Genomic DNA, 25210 nt, shown 5'->3' with positions numbered 1-25210 from the left:
GACAGAATTTTCCACACTGTGGTCACCTTGCAATATATCAGTTTATATGAAACAACTTTATGCATATATTAAGATATCCCATAAAATACATGAGTAAAACATACCTTTAAAAAGGCCACTGCCTAACATGTCCAGTTTACAAAATGCGATTGAATTGTATTCTCAAAACAAGTCAATGAAGAAAGGTATTAAACAGATGTTAGGTATTTTACTATGACAGGGGATTGATCGGCCTACACTACATCAGCAGAGTAAGTGGATGTTGCCCCGAAACTGATTCATTTTCCATGTGATTAGCGGAGATATACGCATGAGCCCTAAGACACACAGGAAACCAGTATGGAGCTGACATTTATGAAATATTCACTTGAACGCTATCTTTTTCTTCCTCACCACCATGAAAAATGTTTTTCTGATGTCCTTTGTTTTCATCCCGTATATAATTGGATTAATAATTGGTAAGAGCAGGTAGATCATCATACCGCACAGTTTCTGAGTATTAGGAGGTATGTTCTGAAAGCGATATGACAGTATTACAAAGGTGGAAGTGATTTCAAAAAGAAGAAATGTCACTAGCTGAGCAACACAGGTGTTTACAGCCTTGCTCTTGGTGTCAGATTGTCGATTAATTATGCATATTACAAGAATGTTAATATAGGAAAATAGCTGAATACCAACACTGATAATCTGCATAACCGCTGTCATAGCCAAACCATAAATGTTGTTAGCTGTGACATCTTCTCCACATGAGAGGCGAAGTAGAGAGGGGTTGTCACAGTAGATATTTAGTATGTAAGCCTTGCACCTCTTAACTCGGGACTGAAGAGCAAACAGGGTCAATATCATGGCCATGTCCAGGCCCCAAGCAGCTGATATAATGACACATAGTGTAAAAGGTGTCATGATCGAGGGGTATTGCAGTGGTTTGCAAATGGCAAAATATCTATCAATTGACATCGCTGCAAGTACAAAAAGCACACCACCCCCGTACAGGTGGCAAAGAAAAGCTTGAAAAACACATGTGGGGTAGTAGACAGAGTGAGTCTGTGTCACGATGTCTGACAGCACTCTGGGTAGCATAGAGCTGATTCCTACCAGGTCATTCAGGGGGAGACTGAAGAGGATGTAAAACATGGGCTTGTGGAGAGTCCGCTGTGTGATGATCAACAGCATGATGGTCAGGTTACAGAAAACAGAGAACAGATAGAGCAGGAGACCCATGATGAACACAGGGTAGGTCATTGGGGTAGGGATGTCAAAACTGGCAATCTGCAAGTGGTAACTGAATGTCTGATTAAGAGTCTGGACCGACATAATCAAATACCTGTAAAGGAAGAAAAGCAAATCTAATGTACACATTTTAAAGTACTATTAAACTAATTGGTATGCAAATCTAACTCAATACTAGCAAACATGTATCTTAAGCCAATTAGCTCCAGTCTAGCTTAAGGTAAGGTTCTAATGAACATATTTACTGAATTATCAGATTGGTTATATTCAGTCCCTGTAGAATTGAAATGTAATGATATTGTAGTTTATAATTGTAAACATATATTGTCTTTATCTTAACATGTACTCTGCATTAAAGCAATGTGTATGTAAGTATACGGAATGTTATTCAGATGAGTGGTATAGCTTACCTGAGGGTTTACCTGTCTGTCACGTTTTGTCTCAGAGCAAACAATTCCCTGCTACTACGTTGCCAATCTTCCTGAACTAGTTTGGACAGAGCTGCGGCACTAGCAGAAATATTGCCCTAACTCGTTGTACAGTAGTGAGTTATTTAAAGGAAACGGATGCATGTGATTGTAATCCCAGAGAACCACTCACACATTCTGACGTAACTCAAGACTAGGTCATTGGTTGTTGGGATGATTGCATGTTGATGTATTAATTACTGTATTTAAATACATGATGATGTCATGTTGTGGTAAATTACAGTGTAGGTATAACATTGGCTATATTTTAAAAGTTAACACAAATAAAATGTCAATTTCTTTCTGAATTGAAGTTCAGCTTTACTGTGTGATTGAAAATGAAAGGCAATGTTTTCTCTTTTAGCGGAGACTCTGTAATGTTTCAGCTTTACAGATTGAATTGAGTCCAAAGTAGAAAATAAATTGTACATTTAGAAAACAATAAAATATTAAATAAAAATGTTATGGGGAACAATACAAGCAAAATTACTCCTTGTGCTATACAAATCAATGGCAAAAAAATGTATTTATACTATTTACTTTTAAGGGCAATCTGCAGCTCAAACAATAACAATGTCACGTTCTGACCTTAATTTCTGTTGTTTTTGTCATTATTTAGTATGGTCAGGGCGTGAGTTGGGTGGGCAGTCTATGTTTGTTTTTCTATGTTTTGGGTTATTTGTATGTTTCGGCCTAGTATGGTTCTCAATCAGAGGCAGGTGTCATTAGTTGTCTCTGATTGAGAATCATACTTAGGTAGCCTGGGTTGCACTGTTTGTTTATGGGTGATTGTCTATGTTAGTTGCTTGTGTCATCACAGTTCTCATTTAGCGTCACGGTCGTTATTTGTTTATTGTTTTTGTGTTCAGTACTTTCTTTAATTAAATATCAAGATGAACACAAACCACGCCGCGTTTTAGTCTGTCTTTCCTTCAACAGAAGTAAACAGTGACAAACAAAGTGACAACTCACCACTGTTTTGGTAAACAGCCAACTTGCAGATGCTGTTATCCAAAGCCACTTATAGTCATACTTGCATACATTTTATGTATGAGCTGTCCCGGGAATCAAACCCACTATGCTGGAGTTACAAACACCATGCTTTACCACCTGAGCTAGAAAATGGGCTGGATAACAGTAACCTTTCTCAAATGTATAGACATGGCAATAGATGCAATAAGTGGCCATCCATGATATCAAAATGATAGTTTTAACCATGAGTGTTTGTTTACAATGGAGTGAAACAAGCGTATATGTTGGGTCCTGATGTGGGTACTACACTTGAACTAAAATAATGAGGCATTTATAATTATACTGTATTCTTCAAGAACCAATGGGTATTGTTAATTCATTTTAAAGTCCAAAAATGGATGTACCAATCACAGATTAGACCTTAACATATATTTTTAAGTGTTCCCTCCCATATTTTACCTTAATGTTTAACTTTCCCTCTGGAAACATGTGTAAATGCTTTCTGATGATGAAAAAAATAAAATAAATACAAACAAAAAATACCAAGAAACCTTGAGATGTAAATAAAGATAAGGTAAAGGGATACAACTTAAAAGCACAAACTCTAATTTCAACTACCAGTCACTTCCAGGGATTCAGGGTCTGCCAGTCCATGAGGTTGAAATGATAGTTTGATGAATGATTTGAAGCTACGGTATACTTCAGCAATAAGGCCAGAAGGGGTGTGGTGTATGGCCAATATATCACGGTTCTAACACACGACGCAACGCGGAGTGCCTGGATACAGCCCTTAGCCGTGGTATATTGCATTTCGCTACACCTGCAATAACATCTGCTAAACATGTTATGTGACCAATAACATTTGATTTGATTGGAAATAGACCACAAACTCCTGAGGTGCCTTGTTGCTATTATAAACTGGTTACCAACGTAATCAGAGCAGTAAGAATAAATATTTTGTCATACCCGTGGTTTACAGTTTGATATAACACAACCTTCAGCCATGGTATGTCAGCATTCAGGGCTCCAACCACAACGTTTATAATGTGCATTGCTTACCACTACAAAGCACAGAAATAGTAATGAACTACCAATAGGAAGTATTACGTAACTATTCGTTTCATGTGTTCTGTGCAGAAACAATACACTGCCCCACATCTGGCTAAATTGTTACCGTAAACCACCATCATCACACCATGTTTATAATTGGTTCAGACTGATACTTTGTTGAGAAATACTTTCAGTAGGGTGATTCGTATTTCCCTTGCATTCAGCCCGTATACAATTGGATTCATAAGTGGAGATACTAGAAAGATGAGCATGCCCATAATCTTTTGCAAGTCAGCTGAGACAATCTTGAATCTGTGTGATAAAATTGTGAAGGTTCCTACAACCTCAAATATGAAGAATATGACCAACTGTGCCACACAGGTGTTCAAAGCCTTACTCTTAGCATCAGACTTTCTTGTAACCAAGCAGGTGATCAGAATCTTCACATAGGAAAAAATCTGAATGGACACACTTATAACCTGCATGACTGCAGTGTTAAACAGTCCTATGACATTATTCAGTGTAGTATTACCACAGGTGAGTTTAAGAAGGGAGGGGTTATCACAAAACACATTCATTATGGAGGATCTACACCGGGGAAGCTTTATCTGCAGAGAGAACAGCAGTAGAATCAAGAGGAGGTCAAGACCCCAAACCAGTAAAATAATGACCGCCACATTCCTGGGTGTCATAATAGTACTGTACCTCAACGGCTGGCAGATGGCAACATAACGATCAAAGGCCATAGCCGCAAGAATAAAGAGAACCGCGCCTCCGTACATGTGGAGCAGAAACCCCTGAATAACGCAGAGGGGGTAAAAGACCGTGTTTGTCTCAGTTACAATGTCTGACAGCACCTTTGGGAGCATCGCAGTGATTCCTATCAGATCGTTGAGAGGAAGACTGAAGAGAATAAAATACATGGGTTTGTGAAGGTTCCTTTGCATGACGATGACGGACAGTAAGGTCAGGTTGCAGAACGCACAAAATGAATAGATAGCAACGCCCAGGAAAAAGATGGGATACTTTCCACCAGGTGGAATAAAAAATGGGTCCAGAGTTATCTTATAGCTGACGCTGAAGGATTCGTTCTCCATCAGAGCTCACCAGAGTGGTGCTGGAAACCTAGAGAGAACAATGTTGACAATGAGTCTAAGAACTATGTACATGAAATTGGATAAATGTTTAATAGACAACACAACGCATCACCTTCCACGAACAGCACAGCATGAATCTTGAGAAGATGTAGGTGCCTCCAGGGTGGAGCACTGCTTTGTACCTATTGGACTTTGAAGAGTTCTTTTATTGCTGCCTTCTGACTGCTATGAGTCAGTCTTAGAATCCCATGAGATAGTGGAGCTTTGATTGCAAAATTAAAAGGATCAACTTAGCATGGGTTCAACATAAATTATAATAAATGAATGAATGAATTGAAATTAATCAGGGTTAGGGTTAAGGGCTTTACAGACAGGACGCCCATGGTTGCCCATTCATTTTCATTGTAGATAGGCGGGGGGCGCAATTCTATCCAGGCGGAGTGATCGGCAGTGCTCATGCACGTGATTTATACAATATTGTTTTGTATTATCCAGTAGTGAAAAAGGTGCTCAACTTTCATACTTGAGTAAAAGTAAAGATAAATTAGTACTTGAGTAAAAATCTAAAACTATCTGGTTTAAAATGTATTTAAGTAGAGTGGGGGGAAAGTACTCAATTGTCATACTTAAGTCAAAAGTAAGAGTAAATTCTATACCGTACATCAAAATCCTTTAATTAAGCAAACCAGACGGCACAACAAAAACATTTTACAGACAGACGGACAGACAGACACACTCCAACACTCAGACATCATTTACAGACAGACGGACAGACAGACACACTCCAACACTCAGACATCATTTACAAACACAGTATTGGTTTTTAGTGTGTCCACCAGATCAGAAGCAGTAGGGGTGGCATTGCTTTATATTGATAGGTGTGTGAATTGGGGGATGTTGCTGTCCTACCTAAGCATTCGAAATGTAACGAGTCCTTTTGGGTGTCAGGGTAGTAAAAAGTACATATTTTCTTTAGAAATGTAGTGAAAAAGTTGTAAAAAATATAAATATTAAAGTCCAGATACCCTTAAAAAAAACCTAAGTAGTACTTTAAAGTATTTTTACTTAAGTATTTTACACCACTTGTATTATCAACTATAAACTGTGAAATACAAAACACATCTCACCTCAATGAATTTCATTAATTCATCCATTCATCCATTCATTAATTCATCCATCCATCCATTCATTAATTCATTTATTCATTCACTCATTAATTGATTCATTCATTCATTGCGATTACAGTAACATTTACTTTTTTACAGTAGAATTCACTCAAAGTGAAAATTATACCATGACATTCAGGAGCGCCTCTACTGGGTGCACGCACACACATTTTTTTATGGGCCTAACAGCAAAACACGTCAATAAAAAATATATATATTGGCCTAATAGTAAAGACATATCAATTAAACACTATATATGGGCCTAATAGTAAAGACATATCAATTAAACACTATATATGGGCCTAATAGTAAAGACATATCAATTAAACACTATATATGGGCCTAATAGTAAAGACATATCAATTAAACAAAAATATATATTGGCCTAATAGTAAAGACATATCAATTAAACACTATATATGGGCCTAATAGTAAAGACATATCAATTAAACAAAAATATATATTGGCCTAATAGTAAAGACATATCAATTAAACACTATATATGGGCCTAATAGTAAAGACATATCAATTAAACAAAAATATATATTGGCCTAATAGTAAAGACATATCAATTAAACACTATATATGGGCCTAATAGTAAAGACATATCAATTAAACAAAAATATATATTGGCCTAATAGTAAAGACATATCAATTAAACACTATATATGGGCCTAATAGTAAAGACATATCAATTAAACACTATATATGGGCCTAATAGTAAAGGCATATCAATTAAACAAAAATATATATTGGCCTAATAGTAAAGACATATCAATTAAACAAAAATATATATTGGCCTAATAGTAAAGACATATCAATTAAACACTATATATGGGCCTAATAGTAAAGACATATCAATTAAACACTATATATGGGCCTAATAGTAAAGACATATCAATTAAACACTATATATGGGCCTAATAGTAAAGACATATCAATTAAACACTATATATGGGCCTAATAGTAAAGACATATCAATTAAACACTATATATGGGCCTAATAGTAAAGACATATCAATTAAACACTATATATGGGCCTAATAGTAAAGACATATCAATTAAACACTATATATGGGCCTAATAGTAAAGACATATCAATTAAACAAAAATATATATGGGCCTAATAGTAAAGACATGTCAATTAAACACTATATATGGGCCTAATAGTAAAGACATGTCAGCAGAATACCACCCTGTATACCACTGCTGGCTTGCTTCTAACGCTGAGCAGGGCTGGTCCTGGTCAGTCCCTGGATGGGAGACCAGATGCTGCTGGAAGTGGTGTTGGAGGGCCAGTAGGCGACCCACTTTCCTCTGGTCTAAAAAAATATCCCAATACCCCATGACACTTATCGTAAGAGTAGGGGTGTTAACCCTGGTGTCCTGGCTAAATTCCCAATCTGGCCTTCATACTATCACGGCCACCTAATCATCCCCAGTTTACAATTGGCTCATTCATCCCCATCCTCTCCCCTGTAACTCTTCCCCAGGTTGTTGCTGTACATGAGTGTGTTCTCAGTCAACTTACCTGGTATAATAAGGGTAAAATAAAAATGTAATAAATAAAAATGTATGGGCCTAATAGTAAAGATATGTCAATAAAAAAAACGGCAGGTAGCCTAGTGGTTAGAGTGTTGGGCCAGTAACCACTAGGTAGCCTAGTGGTTAGAGTGTTGGGCCAGTAACCACTAGGTAGCCTAGTGGTTAGAGTGTTGGGCCAGTAACCACTAGGTAGCCTAGTGGTTAGAGTGTTGGGCCAGTAACCACTAGGTAGCCTAGTGGTTAGAGTGTTGGGCCAGTAACCACTAGGTAGCCTAGTGGTTAGAGTGTTGGGCCAGTAGGTAGCCTAGTGGTTAGAGCGTTGGGCCAGTGGTTAGAGCGTTGGGCCAGTAACCACTAGGTAGCCTAGTGGTTAGAGCTCTGGGCCAGTAGCCTAGTGGTTAGAGCGTTGGGCCAGTAACCACTAGGTAGCCCAGTGGTTAGAGCGTTGGACCAGTAACCACTAGGTAGCCTAGTGGTTAGAGCTCTGGGCCAGTAGCCTAATGGTTAGAGCTCTGGGCCGGTAGCCTAGTGGTTAGAGCGTTGGGCCAGTAACCACTAGGTAGCCTAGTGGTTAGAGCGTTGGGCCAGTAACCACTAGGTAGCCTAGTGGTTAGAGCGTTGGGCCAGTAACCACTAGTTAGCCCAGTTGTTAGAGCGTTTGGCCAGTAACCACTAGGTAGCCTAGTGGTTAGAGCTTTGGGCCAGTAACCACTAGGTAGCCTAGTGGTTAGAGCGTTGGGCCAGTAACCACTAGGTAGCCTAGTGGTTAGAGCGTTGGGCCAGTAACCACTAGGTAGCCCAGTTGTTAGAGCGTTTGGCCAGTAACCACTAGGTAGCCTAGTGGTTAGAGCTTTGGGCCAGTAACCACTAGGTAGCCTAGTGGTTAGAGCGTTGGGCCAGTAACCACTAGGTAGCCTAGCGGTTAGAGCGTTGGGCCAGTAACCACTAGGTAGCCCAGTTGTTAGAGCGTTTGGCCAGTAACCACTAGGTAGCCTAGTGGTTAGAGCTTTGGGCCAGTAACCACTAGGTAGCCCAGTGGTTAGAGCGTTGGGCCAGTAACCACTAGGTAGCCTAGTGGTTAGAGCGTTGGGCCAGTGGTTAGAGCGTTGGGTTAGTGACCAGACAGCATCCGATACATTGGCTACACATACAGGGGGCGCTCTTTCTCCCACTCGGATGCGTTCTCTGGGGAGATTAATGTGTCTTGCTGTCTGCGGGCATCTCTGTCAAATGATCAATATGAAGAGAGACCACCCCAGTGTTTTGTTACCTGTGGGGGAGCTCATGTCTCAGTCAGATGCCTTATACAATATCCAATACAGTAAGACATAGTTTATTTTTAAACATCACTGACATCTAAAAACAAGTTATTGATATATGTTTTATAATTATAATACTCTCTGTTACAAGTCAGGATGTCTCTTTTGAACTTTTACTGTCTTATAAAGGCCCCGTCTCCTATTCCATGTTTTGACCATTGACCATCTAATACAGTTCACTGTTGCTACTTCATTCCATGATTACATCAGCTAGACGAGACTGTGTCATCTTGGTGTAAAAAACATGTATTAATGAACACCGTAGAGAGCTGATTAAATGATGTCTCATTAACTGCCTCTTGTTGTAATTAATCCATTGGGACTTCAGAAACCTCTTGCCAGTTATTGGAGTCTCTCGCTAATGAAGCATGTTGATAAAAAAATACCACTGAGGCACAAGTTCAAGTTACACCTCTGCCTTATAGTTTGGTAGCATTACACATATGTCGATGAGATAAATCACAATGATGATATCTCAAATGTCCAATGCATTTCAATAGAGAGAAATGTATCTGCAGAAATGTATCTGCTAATCTGCTAATCATAACAGTGTCTTATTGAATTATCCATGCCTGCTCTAACCATAGTATCCATGTTGATGCTCCTTCAGAACAGATATCTAATCATATGTTAAAAGTGAATATTGAATATCTGCTCTTCTCTATTCCCCCTTCCTTCCTGACGTGTCAGGATGTCCGCAGAGAGAAACATTTATTAAGTTTCTATTAAAACTAGTGGGGTTAAGGGAATATGTGGACACTGACCGATGGGATTGCAGTGGAGACAAAGGGGCCTCTTTACCAAAGTGCTGTATAGAACTGGGGAATGGTCAGAAGGGATGGGTTAATCATCCCACCCAGGAGAGAGAGCTCTATTGGACAGGGAGGTGGTTAATTAGTTGAATCAAGCTCTGGTCATTGTTAGTGGATGAATGGGTTACGGCGAGGCCACCAGAACCTCTCTCATGACTGGGGGAGTACTGTAGGATCCTGAGAGATGGAAGACTCCATGCCGCTGACTAACTATCCTCACTTTACCCACTGCTAGACAATCCTTCACAAACACACTGAATTGGGAATTAATTATTCAAAAACATATATTCAAACCCCTTGACTTTTTCCACATTTTGCTGTGTTACTGCCTGCATTTAAAATAAATTAAATTTAGATTTATTTTTGTCACTGACCTACACACAATACCCCATAATTTTCAATTATAATTGTTTTATTAATGAAAAACTGAAATGTCTTGAGTCAATAAGTATTCAACCCCTTTGTTATGTCCAGCCTAAATAAGTTCAGGAGTAAAAATGTGCTTAACAAGTCACATAATAAGTTGTATGGACTTATGCTGTGTGCAATAATGGTGTTTAAAATGAGTTTTGAATGACTACCTCATCTCTGCACCCCACACATACAATTATCTGTAAGGTCTCTCAGTCAAGCAGTGAATTTCAAACACAGATTCAACCACAAAGACCAGGGAGGTTTTCCAATGCCTCACAAAGAAGGGCACCTATTGGTAGATGGGTAAAACATTTAAAAAGCAGACACTGAATATCCCTTTGATCATGATTAAGTAATTAATTACACTTTGGATGGTGTACCAGTCGTTACAAAGAAGCAGGCGTCCTTCCTAACTCAGTTGCCGGAGAGGAAGGAAACCGCTCGGGATTTCACCATGGGGCCAACGGTGGCTTTGAAACAGTTACAGAGTTTAATAGCTGTGATTCAGTGCATTGCAAAAGTATTCATCCCCCATGGCATTTTTCCTATTTTGTTGCATTACAACCTGTAATTTAAATGGGATTTATTGGGATTTCATGTCATGGACATACACAAAATAGTCCAAATTGGTGAAGTGAAATGCAAAAAATTACTTGTTTCGAAAAAAGAAAAAAATAATAATAAATGGAAAAGTGGTGTGTGATTATGTATTCACCCTCTTTGCTATGAAGCCCCTAAATAAGATCTGGTGCAACCAATTACATTCAGAAGTCACATAATTAGTTAGATTGTACACAGGTGGACTTTATATAAGTGTCACATGATCTGTCACATGATATCATTATATATACACCTGTTCTGAAAGGCCCCAGAGTCTGCATCACCACTAAGCAATGGGCAACACCAAGCAAGCGGCACCATGAAGACCAAGGAGCTCTCCAAACAGGTCGTGGACAAAGTTGTGGAGAAGGACAGATCAGGGTTGTGTTATTAAAAAAACATCATAAACTCTGAACATCCCACAGAGCACCATTAAATCTATTGTAAAAAAAGAAAGAATATGGCACCACAACAAACATCCCAAGAGGGGGCCCGCCCACCAAAACTCACAGACCGGGCAAGGAGGGCATTAATCAGAGAGACAACAAATAGACCAAAGCTACAAAGCTCCACAGCAGAGATTGGAGTATCTGTCCATAGGACCACTTTAGGCCGTACACTCCACAGAGCTGAGCTTCACAGAAAAGTGGCCAGAAAAAAAGCCATTGCTTAAAGAAAAAATAAGCAAACAAATTTGGTGTTCTCCAAAAGGAATGTGGGAGACTCCCAAACATATGAAAGAAGGTACTCTGGTCAGATGAGACTAAAATGTTGCTTTTTGGCCATCAAGGAAAACGCTATGCCTGGCGCAAACCCAACACCTCTCATCACCTCGAGAATTCCATCCCCACAGTGAAGCATGGTGGTGGCAACATCATGCTGGGGGGATGTTTACACCGGCAGGGACTGGGAAACTGGTCAGAATTGAAGGAATGATGGATGGCGCTAAATGCAGGGAAATTCCTAAGGGAAACCTGTTTCAGCCTTCCAGAGATTTGAGACTGGGATGGAGGTTTACCTTCCAGCAGGACAATGACCCTAAGCATACTGCTAAAGCAACACTTGAGTGGTTTAAGGGGAAACATTTAAATGTCTTGAAATGGCCTAGTCAAAGCCCAGACCTCAATCCAGCTGATAATCTGTGCTATGACTTAAAGTTTGCTGTACACCAACGGAACCCATCCAACTTGAAGGAGCTGGAGCAGTTTTGCCTTGGCTAGATGTGCCAAGCTTATATAAACTTACCCCAAGAGACTTGCAGCTGTAATTGCTGCAAAAGGTGGATCTACAAGTATTGACTTTGGGAGGTTGAATAGTTATGCATGCTCAAGTTTTCATTTTTTTTTGTCTTATTTCTAGTTTGTTTCACAATAACACATATTTTGCATCTTCAAAGTGGTAGGCATGTTGTGTAAATCAAATGATACAAACTACCAAAAAAAAACAAGCTTTAATTTCCATTTTATAAGGCAACAAAATAGGAGAAATGCCAAGGGGGGTGAATACTTTCACAAGCTACTGTAGGAGAAAACTGAGGATGGATCAACAACATTATTGTTACTCCAAAATACTAACCTAAACAAGGCACTAATGCAATGTTGCAATAAATGTTGCAAAGCAATTCACTTTTTGTCCTGAATACAACGTGTTGTGTTAGGGGAAAATGAATTTGGAGTGTACCACTCTCCATATTTTCAAGCATAGTGGTGGCTGCATCATGTTATGAGTATGCTTGTAATTGTTAAGGACGGGGGAGTTAATCAGGATAAAAAATAAACAGAATGGAGCTAAGCACAATCCTAGAGGAACATCTGGTACAGTCTGCTTTCCACCAGACACGGGGAGATTAATTCACATTTCAGCAGGACAATAACCTAAAACACAAGGCCAAATCTACACTGGAGTTGCTCACCAAGAAGACAGTGAATGTTCCTGAGTGGCCCATTTACAGTTGTGACTTAAATCTACTTGAAGATCTATGGCAAGACCTGAAAATGGTTGTTAAGCAATGATCAACAATCAATTTGACAGAGGTTGACAGAGGTTAAAGAATTCAGGCAGTAACGCAAAAAAAATGTGGAAGGGGTATGAATACTTTCTCAAGGCACAGTACTAAACATTGCTTTATCGGGTTTTCTCAATAAGATGTTATGTTCTCGGTGTTCTGGTCTTTTACAGAACCATGTTAGTTCAAATAGAAATTCACCGACCAACTGAGAAGAGGACACAAAGCCTTCAGTCGTGCTCAAAAGACAACATCAGGAGATTCTTCATAATTTTATGATTGAAAACATGAATACAACTAGATGTAAGTTCTTGTTAATTAATTCTAAAGGACTATCTGATTTAATGAGTGAAGGTTAAGAATCTGATTTTACAATCCTCTTTTATTGTAGTAATTTGAGTCTCCGACTAAGTTCCCCCCAAAAAATACAAAATAAAATATATTTTGGCCCGTGACGTCTAAAGTATGTAAAATATGTATACATTTGACATTTTTTTAGGAACTCAACTTTCTGTTGAGAGTTAGAGAATTTGAATACAAAAGGTGCAATTTTGAAATTTGGTAGTTCTTTTTATACATCTTTCAAAGAGATTCTCCGGCACTTTTGTATACTTTTTAGCCAGTAGTTCTGAAAGTAGCAAGCCAAAAGTGGTCTACTAAAATTGCATACTACGTCACATTATGTGCAGATATGTGCACCATGCTTATGCTCTCTCTTTCCCTCTTCTGTCTGTGCTTGATGTGCCTCTTACTAGCTGTCACTCATATGGCAAGCTCGTTGGTCAAACTCAAATTGCCAGGGGGTTGGCCCACATGGGGGAATAAGGAAGGGAAAGTGGCACAACACAGCTTCCTGAACAACGGTTTCCTTCAAACTAGGGATTTTGTGGGTATTGAGGTAAAACAGTTATTCTGCTAAAATATTATTATGCATATTTTAACTACTATACACGTTTACACATCCATACCAAACTGGGAGGTGTCAGAAAAATACTTTGTAGTTGCCAAAGTTCCAGAGCATGGCATTAATACTGGTAATAAGAATGTGTTGTTAGGTGTCATGTTATACGGCTACAATTTACAGTGTGATTTTATGAATACTTATTAAAAAGCTATTGTTTAAAAACCCTAAAAAGGTATTGGTTATCTTTTATATTTCAAAATACATAATGTCTATTTGTTCTGCCCGTGACCCACAAGTCCCAACAGTTTGAGCACTTTATATAAAACAGTTTGGATAATGCACACATACTTTTTTTATACAGGAAATGTAGCCATACTAATTTGTTTTGACATCCACTAGTGTTTTCCTCTTCATTGCATCGTTCCTTTCCCTGGTGGGAATTAGAGTTTAGTGATCTTAGATACAGTAATTAACCCTTTGTTATTTGCCTGATTTGTTCAACGTTACAGTACATAGTGATCAGGGAGCTCATTAGTTCCACTTGTCCTTGTATAGCTTGACCAACAATGGAAAACAATGTCAGGTCACTATCACTTGACCCGCTGTCCATATCAGAAGTATGCACTTGCTCCACTTGGGTAATTTACAGTGAAATTATATTTTTCAAAGAGGGCTTGCAGGCAGGCGGAAACATTTGTCATTTCACTGATCGAGGGCACAACATGATAGATCAAGGCATTGTTGAGAGTATACCAGTACGCCCCTATGGCACCATCCATAAAATTGTTACATATTTATACACATTGAGCATATAATGCACGGTCTAGTTTACCGATAATTAAACCGCATAACTTGGTTTATTGTTGCATATCTATGTACCATAAGGACTGAATGCAGCAACCAATGTACATTATCTCAGACACATACTGGGTTACAGCAGGGTGAAGGCCAGAATAATTAAATCACTTACAGTATCAGTATAAAATATCAGTATTTGATCTTACAGCTAGTCTGGTCCCCAAACTTTTTGTGCTATCTATCCAACTCCTATATGGAGTAATTGTCACACCAACCAGCCATGTTGGCCTGCATGGTGAGACAATGAAGACGGTGGAAACAGATCCAGGACCAGGCTAACAAACAGCTACACAATATCATTCAAAATCTAGTTGCCAGATGGCTTCCGTTAGTAATCCCTCATACAATATTTTCAAAATCTTTAATGCATGACAATTTCCTTCTCAAGAGCCTCAAGATGAGTTGTCATTTCAATCAGCCTAAGTATAGCTCGAGACTATGACGTGAAAATTCACATGGTGATAACAATGGAGGATCCTCAGAGGAGGAAGGGGAGCACCATCCTCCTCAGTGAGTTTCGTAAAAATAAGAATAGTGAAATGTTAAAAAAGTTATCCTTTTTCGATAAAACTATACTAAATATATTCATGTCACCAAATAATGAATTAAAACAAACTGTTTTGCAATGAAGGTCTATAGTAGCCTCAACAGCACTCTGTAGGGTAGCACCATGGTGTAGCCGGAGGACAGCAAGTTGCTATCCTCCTCTGGGTACATTGACTTCATTACAAAACCTAAGAGGCTCATGGTTCTCATCCCGTTCCATAGTCCTACACAGTAATTATGACAACCTCCGCAGGACGTCCTCCAACCTGTCAGAGCTCTTGCTGCATGAACTGACATGTTGTCCACCCAATCAAAAGATCAGAGAATGAATCCAGTAGTGAAATTATAAGCTACAGCTAGCTAGCACTGCCCTGCATAAAATGTGGTAGGTAGCTGACTCAGAAGGAGAAAGACAGTAGTTGAACAGTTTTTAATTATTTAAAAAGAAAGGAGAAGCAAGAGAGAGAGCGAGAGAGCTAGCTATATTTTATTGTATTTAGTTCACTAACACCTACGTAGCTAGCGAATGCAGCTAGCTAGTTTAGCCTACTCAAACACCGAACAGAGAGGGTTGTTATGTTAGCTAGCTGGCTATGGCTATCCAACACTGGAACTGTTCAAAGTCAAGGTAAGCATTTGGTTTTATGAATTTATTGCCACTGTGGCCCGCTGGTGTGCCTGCTAAACTGTTTGCTGACTGCATAATTGTAGTGGGTTTACTAACACGTTAGTTCTCGTAGTTATATTCACTATGACGTCACTTTAGCTAATATGGTGACAACGATGTAGTCTGTGTGTAGTGGTTAGCTGATGTGACAGACAGCTGATGTATTGTGCACTGAAGTCCACAAGCAATGGAAAAGTTGAAAGGAGGAGAGTGCGTAGATGCGAGAAGGAATTAACAAGCATGTTTGTATGTGACTGCTATGAAAGTGAACTGTGCTTTCGTGTGATCAAGTGTGTATTTATTCAGCCGATTCTGTTGAAAAAAGTTTCTTAAAAATGGAAGCAAACGGAACAAAATGGGGATAAACATACCTGAATTTGTCCAATAGAAACTCCTATTTGCAACAGTTGGACTAATAATTACACCCTATATCATCTATATGCAAGAGTGTGCAAGGCGGTATTGAATGTGTCACTGTCTATCACCTTGATTACACTCATTCTTCTCTTGACCTGTGCACCTACGTTGTAAACTTTCATTCATAGGCTAGGTTGTAACAACCTCATGATGGGTATAGGGAAAATTAGAGTATCATGTTGTAGCCTAAACCTATCGATGTTACAGTGAGCTGGGTGAATGGAATATGAATCACAGTCATCCAATATGCTGTAATAGAAATAAATGGCCCCGACCGCCATTGGTTAATAATCACGTGACTTGATTGACATCAAATTAAGGATGTGTTTTAGATAAAAAGGATGTGGCCGATGCCTGTGGCAGGATTCCCACTCTCTTCAGCAAGGTAAAGGTATGGCTTTAGAGGACAACCTTTCTATAGGTTTTCCTCTTGACTGATTGCAGCTGTGGTATTCTTACTCACTCTGTCAAATGTGTTATTGAGGTATTCAAAATCACTAGCAGCATTTTTAAAAAAGGATACAAACAGCATGTGCTAAAAGCTGTATTTACAATTGCTGCCTATAATAATAATTGTTATATATATTTGTATGTCTTCTTTTTTCAGGTTCGCCCTGCGTTGCTAAAAGGATGGACAACAACATGTCATTTCCAAGCCATATCCTTCAAATCCAGGGTTTTGAATTCTCACAGACATTCATGTATCCAATTTTTTTCTCCATGCTGTTTGTTTATCTCTCCCTCCTTGTGTCTAACATTGGTGTCCTGGTAGTCATCATCAAAGAAAGAAATTTGCACCAACCAATGTACATCCTCTTCTGTAACCTGTCTGTAAATGATCTGATTGGCAACACTGTCTTGTTGCCTCGCCTCATGGCTGACATTGTTTCAACTGAGAGGTTGATCACGTACAGCCAATGTGTCGCTCAGGCCTTTTTCAGTCACACGTTTGGATCAGCCTCACATATGATACTGATCATTATGGCCTTTGACAGGTATGTGGCCATATGTCACCCATTAAGGTACACGTCCATAATGACAACCAAAACTGTAGTTACGCTGTCTGTGTCTGCTTGGGGGGCTTCCCTTGTGTTAGTGTCTGTCCTACTGGGTCTCACCATAAGGCTTTCCCGCTGCACTTCAATCATTCGAAATGTTTATTGTGACAATGCATCATTGTTCAAGCTGTCCTGTGAGAACGTTTCAATCAACAACATCTATGGACTCTTTTTCACTGTACTGCTCTTTACTTCTTCAATGGGAAGCATAGCTGTTACTTATATCAGGATTGCTGTGATTTGCTGGACCAAGAAAAGCAAGGAGCTGAACAACAGAGCGTTGCAGACCTGTGCAAGCCACCTGGTGGTGTATCTCATTATGCTGTGGAGTGGGTTTCTAACCATCATACTGCATCGCTTTCCAGACTATCCATATTTGAGAAAACTGGCTTCTGTTCTATTTCATGTCGTCCCTGCTCATTTTAATCCAATTATCTACGGCTTGCAAACAAAGTCATTGAGGCAGAAAATTAAACAAATACTCTGTCGGAAAGTTACACACTCATAATACAGATATTACTTTGTAAATCAAATCGACAGGCTTGATTATTCTGGTCCTAAAACAGCCAAAATAAAATTGTTTGTATTTCAACACATACCAGTCTTAAAAGCTGTGTTCAAGGTACTTTTCTAACATATTCATCATCTCTAGCGCCAGCCCAACATCAACATACAGTATGTGAAAATGGCACATTTCTATGTGTTGTAGTCAAAAAGATAGAGGAACAAAAGTGTTTCTGATGACATCATCTCCTGTGTTTCCTGTGATTTGAACCAATTATGTGCAGGCAATGAGAAGAAATAGTTGTGGCAGCAATTGCAATATTTCCCTCTAAAGGTTATGTTTTGCCATTTTCACATATTTTGATGTTGGGGTGGTGATGGAGATGATGAATATGAAGGTGAAATAATTGTTTTTATTACCCTTTAATGGTTCTGTTCTGTAAGATATTAGGAGGTATGAATGAGGGAACCGTAAAGGTGATGATGAGCATGCGTTGGTAATCAGGCTTTCCTGTCTGTGCTTAGTGGTTACCTTGTTGCCAGTCAAAATGGCATCTCAATTGAGACCTCTAGTGTCTGTTAGCTGGAAACGCAGAGGGACGTTGCAGGGATGCTCAAATCCAAGCCTGAAGGTCTGCAAATCCAAGCCTGAAGGTCTGCAAATCCAAGCCTGAAGGTCTGCAAATCCAAAGCCTGAAGGTCTGCAAATCCAAGCCTGAAGGTCTGCAAATCCAAGCCTGAAGGTCTGCAAATCCAAGCCTGAAGGTCTGCAAATCCAAGCCTGAAAGTCTGGTGAATTGAGAGATTGTCACTGATGGCCAGAAATTCCACTCACCTGTAACGGATTCACTCTATAGAGCCAACCTGGAACAGAGATACTGATAAAGAGCTTCCATCTTTAGCCGGCCTCCGCCCTGTCCTGAACCTTAGACACTGTCACTTATTGGCTACCAACAGGTACTCTACCCTGCACCTTAGAGACTGCTGCGCTATGTACATACAGTAGTCATTAAATAATGTAATAATGTTTACATACTTTCTACTTTTAATATACAGTGCCTTCAGGAAGTACTCACACCACTTGACTTTTTCCCACCTTTTGTTGTGTTAAAGCCTGAATTTAAAATAGATTCAATTGAGATTTGGTGTCACTAGCCTACACACAATACCCCATAATGTCAAACTGGAAATATGTTTTTAGAAATCTTTACATGTTAATAAGCTGAAATGTTTTCAGTCAATAAGTATTCAACCCCTTTGTTTTGGCAAGCCTAAATAAGTTCAGGAGTAAACATTAGCTTAACAGGTCACATAATAAGTTGCATCCACATTTCTCAAGTTAAAGGTGAAAGTCAACCAGTAAAATACTACTTGAGTAAAAGTCTAAAAGTACTTGGTTAAATGTACTTAAGTATCAGAAGTAAATGTAATTGCAAAAATATATTTAAGTATCAAAAGTTAAATTCCTTATATTAAGCAAACCAGACGCCACCATTTTCTAGTTTGTTTTCATTTGCTGATTGGGGCACACTCCAACTCTCAGACATAATTTACAAAAAAAATATTTGTGTTTAGAGAGTCCGCCAGATCAGAGGCAGCAGGGATGACAGGGATGTTCTCTTGATAAGTGTGTGAATTGGACCATTTTCCTGTCCTGCTAAGCATTCATAATGTAATGAGTACTTTTTGGTGTCAGTGAAAATGTATGGTGTAAAAAGTATATAATTTCCTTTAGGAGTAGAGTGCACTAAATGTTGTCAAAAATATAAATAGTTAAGTACAGACATGCTATTTGGGGGGGGGGGGGGGGGGGGGGGGTATGATGTTTGTGCATCTGTAACTTTCTCACTCATCATCATTCACGATTCATTCAGGATTATCCATAATCATGGTAACATCCACATTAATGTGTCTAGAAACATATTATATTTCTATTTGCAATAAAAGTTACTCCAAAATACATTATTTTCCATTCATTTCAAAAAACATCTGAAAACATCTGAAACCAAAGCAAACAGCAAATGCATCCAACAAATTAGTAGAGTCACAAGATGGATGTCATTTTACGTGCTATGAATATTGGACCAAATACTTCACTTTTGACTACTTTAATACAGATATAAGTGAATTTATCCCAATACTTTTGGTCCCTTAAAATGTAGAAAAAGTGATGTAATTTCTAAACGGTTCACCTGGTGTGGATGAAAATACCCTCAAAATAAAGCCGACGGTCTGCACTTTAACATCAGAGTCATCGTTTCAAATCCAAAGTACAGCGTCAAAACATAATTTTTTTTAAAATTTTCCCAAACTTTTGGAGCTCACTCTCTGTCCCTCTTGTGATGTTTTTGGTAAACAGACAGACATGAACGTCATTTGCCTGGCTCTGCTTCTGTGAGAGGGATTACCAGAAGGACTGTAGGAACTGTGTCAGAGGAAAAAGGCCCTGGATCACTGGTGGCTTTTGTATCTATATGACCATTATTTGATAGCCCAAGTAAAAATATTTTTATATATTACAATTTATTCTGAAATGTACAAAAAAATCAAATAATATACACAACCGTTCAAAAGTTTGGGGTCACTAAGAAATGTCCTTGTTTATTTTTTAAATAAAATTAAAATAACATCAAATTGATCAGAAATACAGTATAGACATTGTTAATGTTGTAAATGACTACTGTAGCTGGAAATGGCTGATTTTTTAAATGGAATATCTACATCAGCAATTATCACTCCTGTGTTTCAATGGCACGTTGTGCTAGCTAATCCAAGTTTATCATTTTAAAAGGCTAATTGATCATTAGAAAACCCTTTTGCGTTTATGTTAGCACAGCTGAAAACTGTTTTGCTGATTAAAGAAGCAACAAAACTGTCCTTCTTTAGACTAGTTGAGAATCTGGAACAACAGCATTTGTGGGTTCGATTGCAGGCTCAAAATGGCCAGAATCAAAGAATTTTCTACTGAAACTCGTCAGTCTATTCTTGTTCTGAGAAATGAAAGCTATTCCATGCGAGAGATTGCCAAGAAACTGAAGATATCGTACAATGCTGTGTACTACTCCCTTCACAGAACAGCGCAAACTTGCTCTAACCAGAATAGAAAGAGTAGTGGGAGGCCCCGGTGCAAAACTGAACATGAGGACAAGTACATTAGAGTGTCTAGTTTGAGAAACAAAAGCCTCACAAATCCTCAACTGGCAGCTTCATTAAATAGTACCCGCAAAACACCAGTCTCATTGTCAACAGTGAAGAGGCGACTCTGCAATACTGGCCTTCGAGGCAGAGTTCCTCTGTCCAGTGTCTGTGTTCTTTTTCCCATCATAATCTTTTCTTGTTATTGGCCAGTCTGAGATAAGGCTTTCTCAATGCAAATCTGCCTAAAAGGCCAGCATCATTAATTTGACTATATTCTACATTGTAGAATAACAGTGAAGACATCAAAACTATGAAATAACATGTATGGAATCATGTAGTAACCAAAGAAGTGTTAAACAAATCGAAATATATTTTATATTTGAGATTCTTCGACGTAGCCACCCTTTGCCTTGATGATAGTTTTGCACACTCTTGGCATTCTCTCAACCAGCTTCATGAGGAATGATTTTTGTTTTAGTTGTATGGCATTGAAGCTCGTCTGGAGGTTAGTTAACACAGTATCCAAAGAAGGGCCAGAGGTATACAGAATGGTGTCGTCTGCGTAGAGGTGGATCAAAGAATCCCCAGCAGCAAGAGCGACATCATTGATGTATACAGAGAAAAGAGTCTGCCCGAGAATTGAACCCTATGGCACCTCCATAGAGACTGCCAGAGGTCCGGACAACAGGCCCTCCGATTTGACACACTGAACTCTATCAGAGAAGTAGTTGGTGAACCAGGCGAGGCAATCATTTGAGAAACCAAGGCTGTTGAGCCTGCCAATAAGAATGTTGTGATTGACAGAGTCGAAAGCCTTAGCCAGGTCGATGAATACGGCTGCACAGGCTGCATGTCTCTTATCGATGGCAGTTATGATACCGTTTAGGACCTTGAGCGTGGCTGAGGTGCACCCATGACCAGCTCTGAAACCAGATTGCATAGTGGAGAAGGTACGTGGGATTCGAAATGGTCGGTGATCTGTTAACTTGGCTTTCGAAGATCTTAGAAAAACAAGGTAGAATAGATATAGGTCTGCAGCAGTTTGGGTCTACAGTGTATCCCCCTTTGAAGAGGGGGATGAACACCGCAGCCTTCCAATCTATGGGAATCTCAGACGATATGAAAGAGAGGTTGAACAGGCTAGTAATAGAGATTTTTGGGGACATTTGGGCAGTCTTGATGCAACATTTTGAACAGAAATACATTGCTTCATTGGATCAGTCTAAAACGTTGCACATACGCTGCCGCCATCTAGTGGCCAAAATCTAAATTGCACTATGGCTGGAATAATAAATTATGGCCTTTCTCTTGCGTTTCAAAGATGGTACAAACAAAAAAATATTATTTGAATTATCTTTCACCAGATCTAATGTGTTGTATTCTCCTACATTCATTTCACATTTCCACAATCATCAAAGTGTTTCCATTCAAATGGTATTAAGAATATGCATATCCTTGCTTCAGGTCCTGAGCTACAGGCAGTTACAGATGAAGTCGGAAGTTTACATACACCTTAGCCAAATACATTTAAACTCAGTTTTTCACAATTCCTGACATTTAATCCTAGTAAATATTCCCTGTTTTAGGTCAGTTAGGATCATGTGAAATGTTATTTCGTTCATCAAATTCCCAGTGGTTCAGAAGTTTACATACACTCAATTAGTGTTTGGTAGCATTGCCTTTTAAAACCTCTAGTGACTCCTCATCCCGCATGTGGGAGCGTAATCATCGACTGACACTAATTAGGATAACGCAATGGACATAAATATTCCTAGAAAATAAACCTGTTCATGAAAATCACAAATGAAATGTATTGAGACACAGCTTAGCCTTTTGTTAATCTCAGATTTTCAGAATATGGTTAACAGCCAAAGCTAGGCAAGCATTTGTGTAAGTTTATCGATAGCCTAGCATAGAATTTTGTCCAGCTAGCAGCAGGTAACTTGGTCACGGAAATCAGAAAAGCAATCAAATTAAATTGTTTACCTTTGATGAGCTTCGGATGTTTCGGATGTTTTCACTCCCGAGACTCCCAGTTAGATAGCCAATGTTCCTTTTTTCCAAAAATATTATATTTGTCAGCGAAATAGCTCTGTTTGTTCTTCACGTTTGGCTGAGAAATCTCCAGGAAATTGCAGTCACGAAAACGCCGCAAAATATTCCAAATTAGCTCCATAATATCAACAGAAACATGGCAAACGTTGTTTATAATCAATCCACAAGGTGTTTTTCAAATATCTATTCGATAATATATCCACCGGGACAATTAGTTTTTCAATAGGACCGATTGGAATAATGGCTACCTCTATATTTTACGCGAGAGTCATCAGCCATCAGGTGACCACTTGGTAGCCGCTTACGGGTATTCTTCAACATAAAGGTGTAAAACTACGACACAATGCTGTAGACACCTTCTGGAATACGGAGAAAGAGTAATCTGGTTGATAGCCCATTCACTACTCAATAGGGACGCATTGGAACGCAGAGCTTTCAAAACATGAAGCACTTCCGGATTGGATTTTTCTCAGGCTTTCGCCTGCAACATCAGTTCTGTTATACTCACAGACAATATTTTTACAGTTTTGGAAACTTTAGAGTGTTTTCTATCCTAAGCTGTCAATTATATGCATATTCTAGCATCTTGTCCTGAGAAAATATCCAGTTTACTACGGGAACGTTATTTTTCCAAAAATGAAAATACTGCCCCCTAGTCACAAAAGATATAACTTCATAAGGCTCCTTTTTTCTCCACTTCCTGTCTGACTGACGTAAGTAAACTGCCTTTAACTCAGGCCCTGAAGCCAGGATATGCATATAATTGTTATCATTGGAAAGGAAACACGTAAGATTGTAAAAATGTAAAAAATAATGTAGGAGACTATTACACAATATACACTGCTCAAAAAAATTAAGGGAACATTTAAACAACACAATGTAACTCCAAGTCAATCACACTTCTGTGAAATCAAACTGTCCACTTAAGAAGCAAAACTGATTGACAATAAATGTCACATGCTGTTGTGCAAATGGAATAGACAACAGGTGGAAATTATAGGCAATTAGCAAGACACCCCCAAAAAAGTAGTGGTTCTGCAGGTGGGGACCACAGACCACTTCTCAGTTCCTATGCTTCCTGGCTGATGTTTTGTTCACTTTTGAATGCTGGCGGTGCTTTCACTCTAGTGGTAGCATGAGAGAGTCTACAACCCACACAAGTGGCTCAGGTAGTGCAGCTCATCCAGGATAGCACATCAATGCGAGCTGTGGGAAGAAGGTTTGCTGTGTCTGTCAGCGTAGTGTCCAGAGCATGGAGGCACTACCAGGAGACAGGGCAGTACATCAGGAGACATGGAGGAGGCCGTAGGAGGGCAACAACCCAGCAGCAGGACCGCTACCTCCGCCTTTGTGCAAGGAGGAGCACTGCCAGAGCCCTGCAAAATGACCTCCAGCGGGCCACAAATGTGCATGTGTCTGCTCAAACGGTCAGAAACAGACTCCATGAGGGTGGTATGAGGGCCCGACGTCCACAGGTGGGGGTTGTGCTTACAGCCCAACACCATGCAGGACGTTTGGCATTTGCCAGAGAACACCAAGATTGGCAAATTCGCCACTGGCGCCCTGTGCTCTTCACAGATGAAAGCAGGTTCACACTGAGCACATGTGACAGACGTGACAGAGTCTGGAGACGCCGTGGAGAACATTCTGCTGTCTGCAACATCCTCCAGCATGACTGGTTTGGCGGTGGGTCAGTCATGGTGTGTGGTGGCATTTCTTTGGGGGGGCCGCACAGCGCTCCATGTCCTCGCCATAGGTAGCCTGACTGCCATTAGGTACCGAGATGAGATCCTCAGACCCCTTGTGAGACCATATGCTGATGCGGTTGGCCCTGGGTTCCTCCTAATGCAAGACAATGCTAGACCTCATGTGGCTGGAGTGTGTCAGGAAGGCATTGATGCTATGGACTGGCCCGCTCGTTCCCCAGACCTGAATCCAATTGAGCACATCTGGGACATCATGTCTCGCTCCATCCACCAACGCCACGTTGCACCACAGACTGTCCAGGAGTTGGCGGATGCTTTAGTCCAGGTCTGGGAGGAGATCCCCCAGGAGACCATCCTTCACCTCATCAGAAGCATGCCCAGGCGTTGTAGAGAGGTCATACAGGCACGTGGAGGCCACACACACTACTGAGCCTCATTTTGACTTGTTTTAAGGACATTATATCAAAGTTGGATCAGCTGGTAGTGTGGTTTTCCACTTTAATTTTGAGTGTGACTCCAAATCCAGACCTCCATGGGTTGATAAATTTGATTTCCATTGATAATTTTTGTGTGATTTTATTGTCAGCACATTCAACTATGTAAAGAAAAAAGTATTTAATAAGAATATTTCATTCATTCAGATCTAGGATGTGTTATTTTAGTGTTCCCTTTATTTTTTT

General features: G+C 39.5%; 3 protein-coding genes across 3 annotated transcripts; 1 reads left to right on the top strand and 2 right to left on the bottom strand.

Annotated features, from left to right (window-relative positions):
- Positions 1-363: 363 nt before the first annotated feature.
- LOC139382641 (olfactory receptor 52J3-like) lies at positions 364-1314 on the bottom strand. The gene has a single exon (XM_071126735.1). The coding sequence runs from the start codon at positions 1312-1314 to the stop codon at positions 364-366; it is 951 nt and encodes a 316-aa protein (XP_070982836.1).
- A 2566-nt stretch (positions 1315-3880) lies between these two features.
- On the bottom strand, positions 3881-4816 carry LOC139382944 (olfactory receptor 4F17-like). The gene has a single exon (XM_071127218.1). It carries the CDS (start codon positions 4814-4816, stop codon positions 3881-3883), a length of 936 nt encoding a protein of 311 aa, XP_070983319.1.
- Positions 4817-16693: 11877 nt separating this feature from the next.
- LOC139382539 (olfactory receptor 52E4-like) lies at positions 16694-17635 on the top strand. Its single transcript, XM_071126638.1, has one exon. The coding sequence runs from the start codon at positions 16700-16702 to the stop codon at positions 17633-17635; it is 936 nt and encodes a 311-aa protein (XP_070982739.1). The 5' UTR covers positions 16694-16699.
- The last annotated feature ends 7575 nt before the right edge of the window (positions 17636-25210 follow it).

This window comes from Oncorhynchus clarkii, chromosome 24 (genome assembly GCF_045791955.1).
Source record: "Oncorhynchus clarkii lewisi isolate Uvic-CL-2024 chromosome 24, UVic_Ocla_1.0, whole genome shotgun sequence".
Taxonomy (NCBI): Eukaryota; Metazoa; Chordata; class Actinopteri; order Salmoniformes; family Salmonidae; genus Oncorhynchus; species Oncorhynchus clarkii.
The sequence above is the reverse complement of the archived record's forward strand: the minus strand, read 5'-3'. Positions and strand labels throughout refer to the sequence as shown.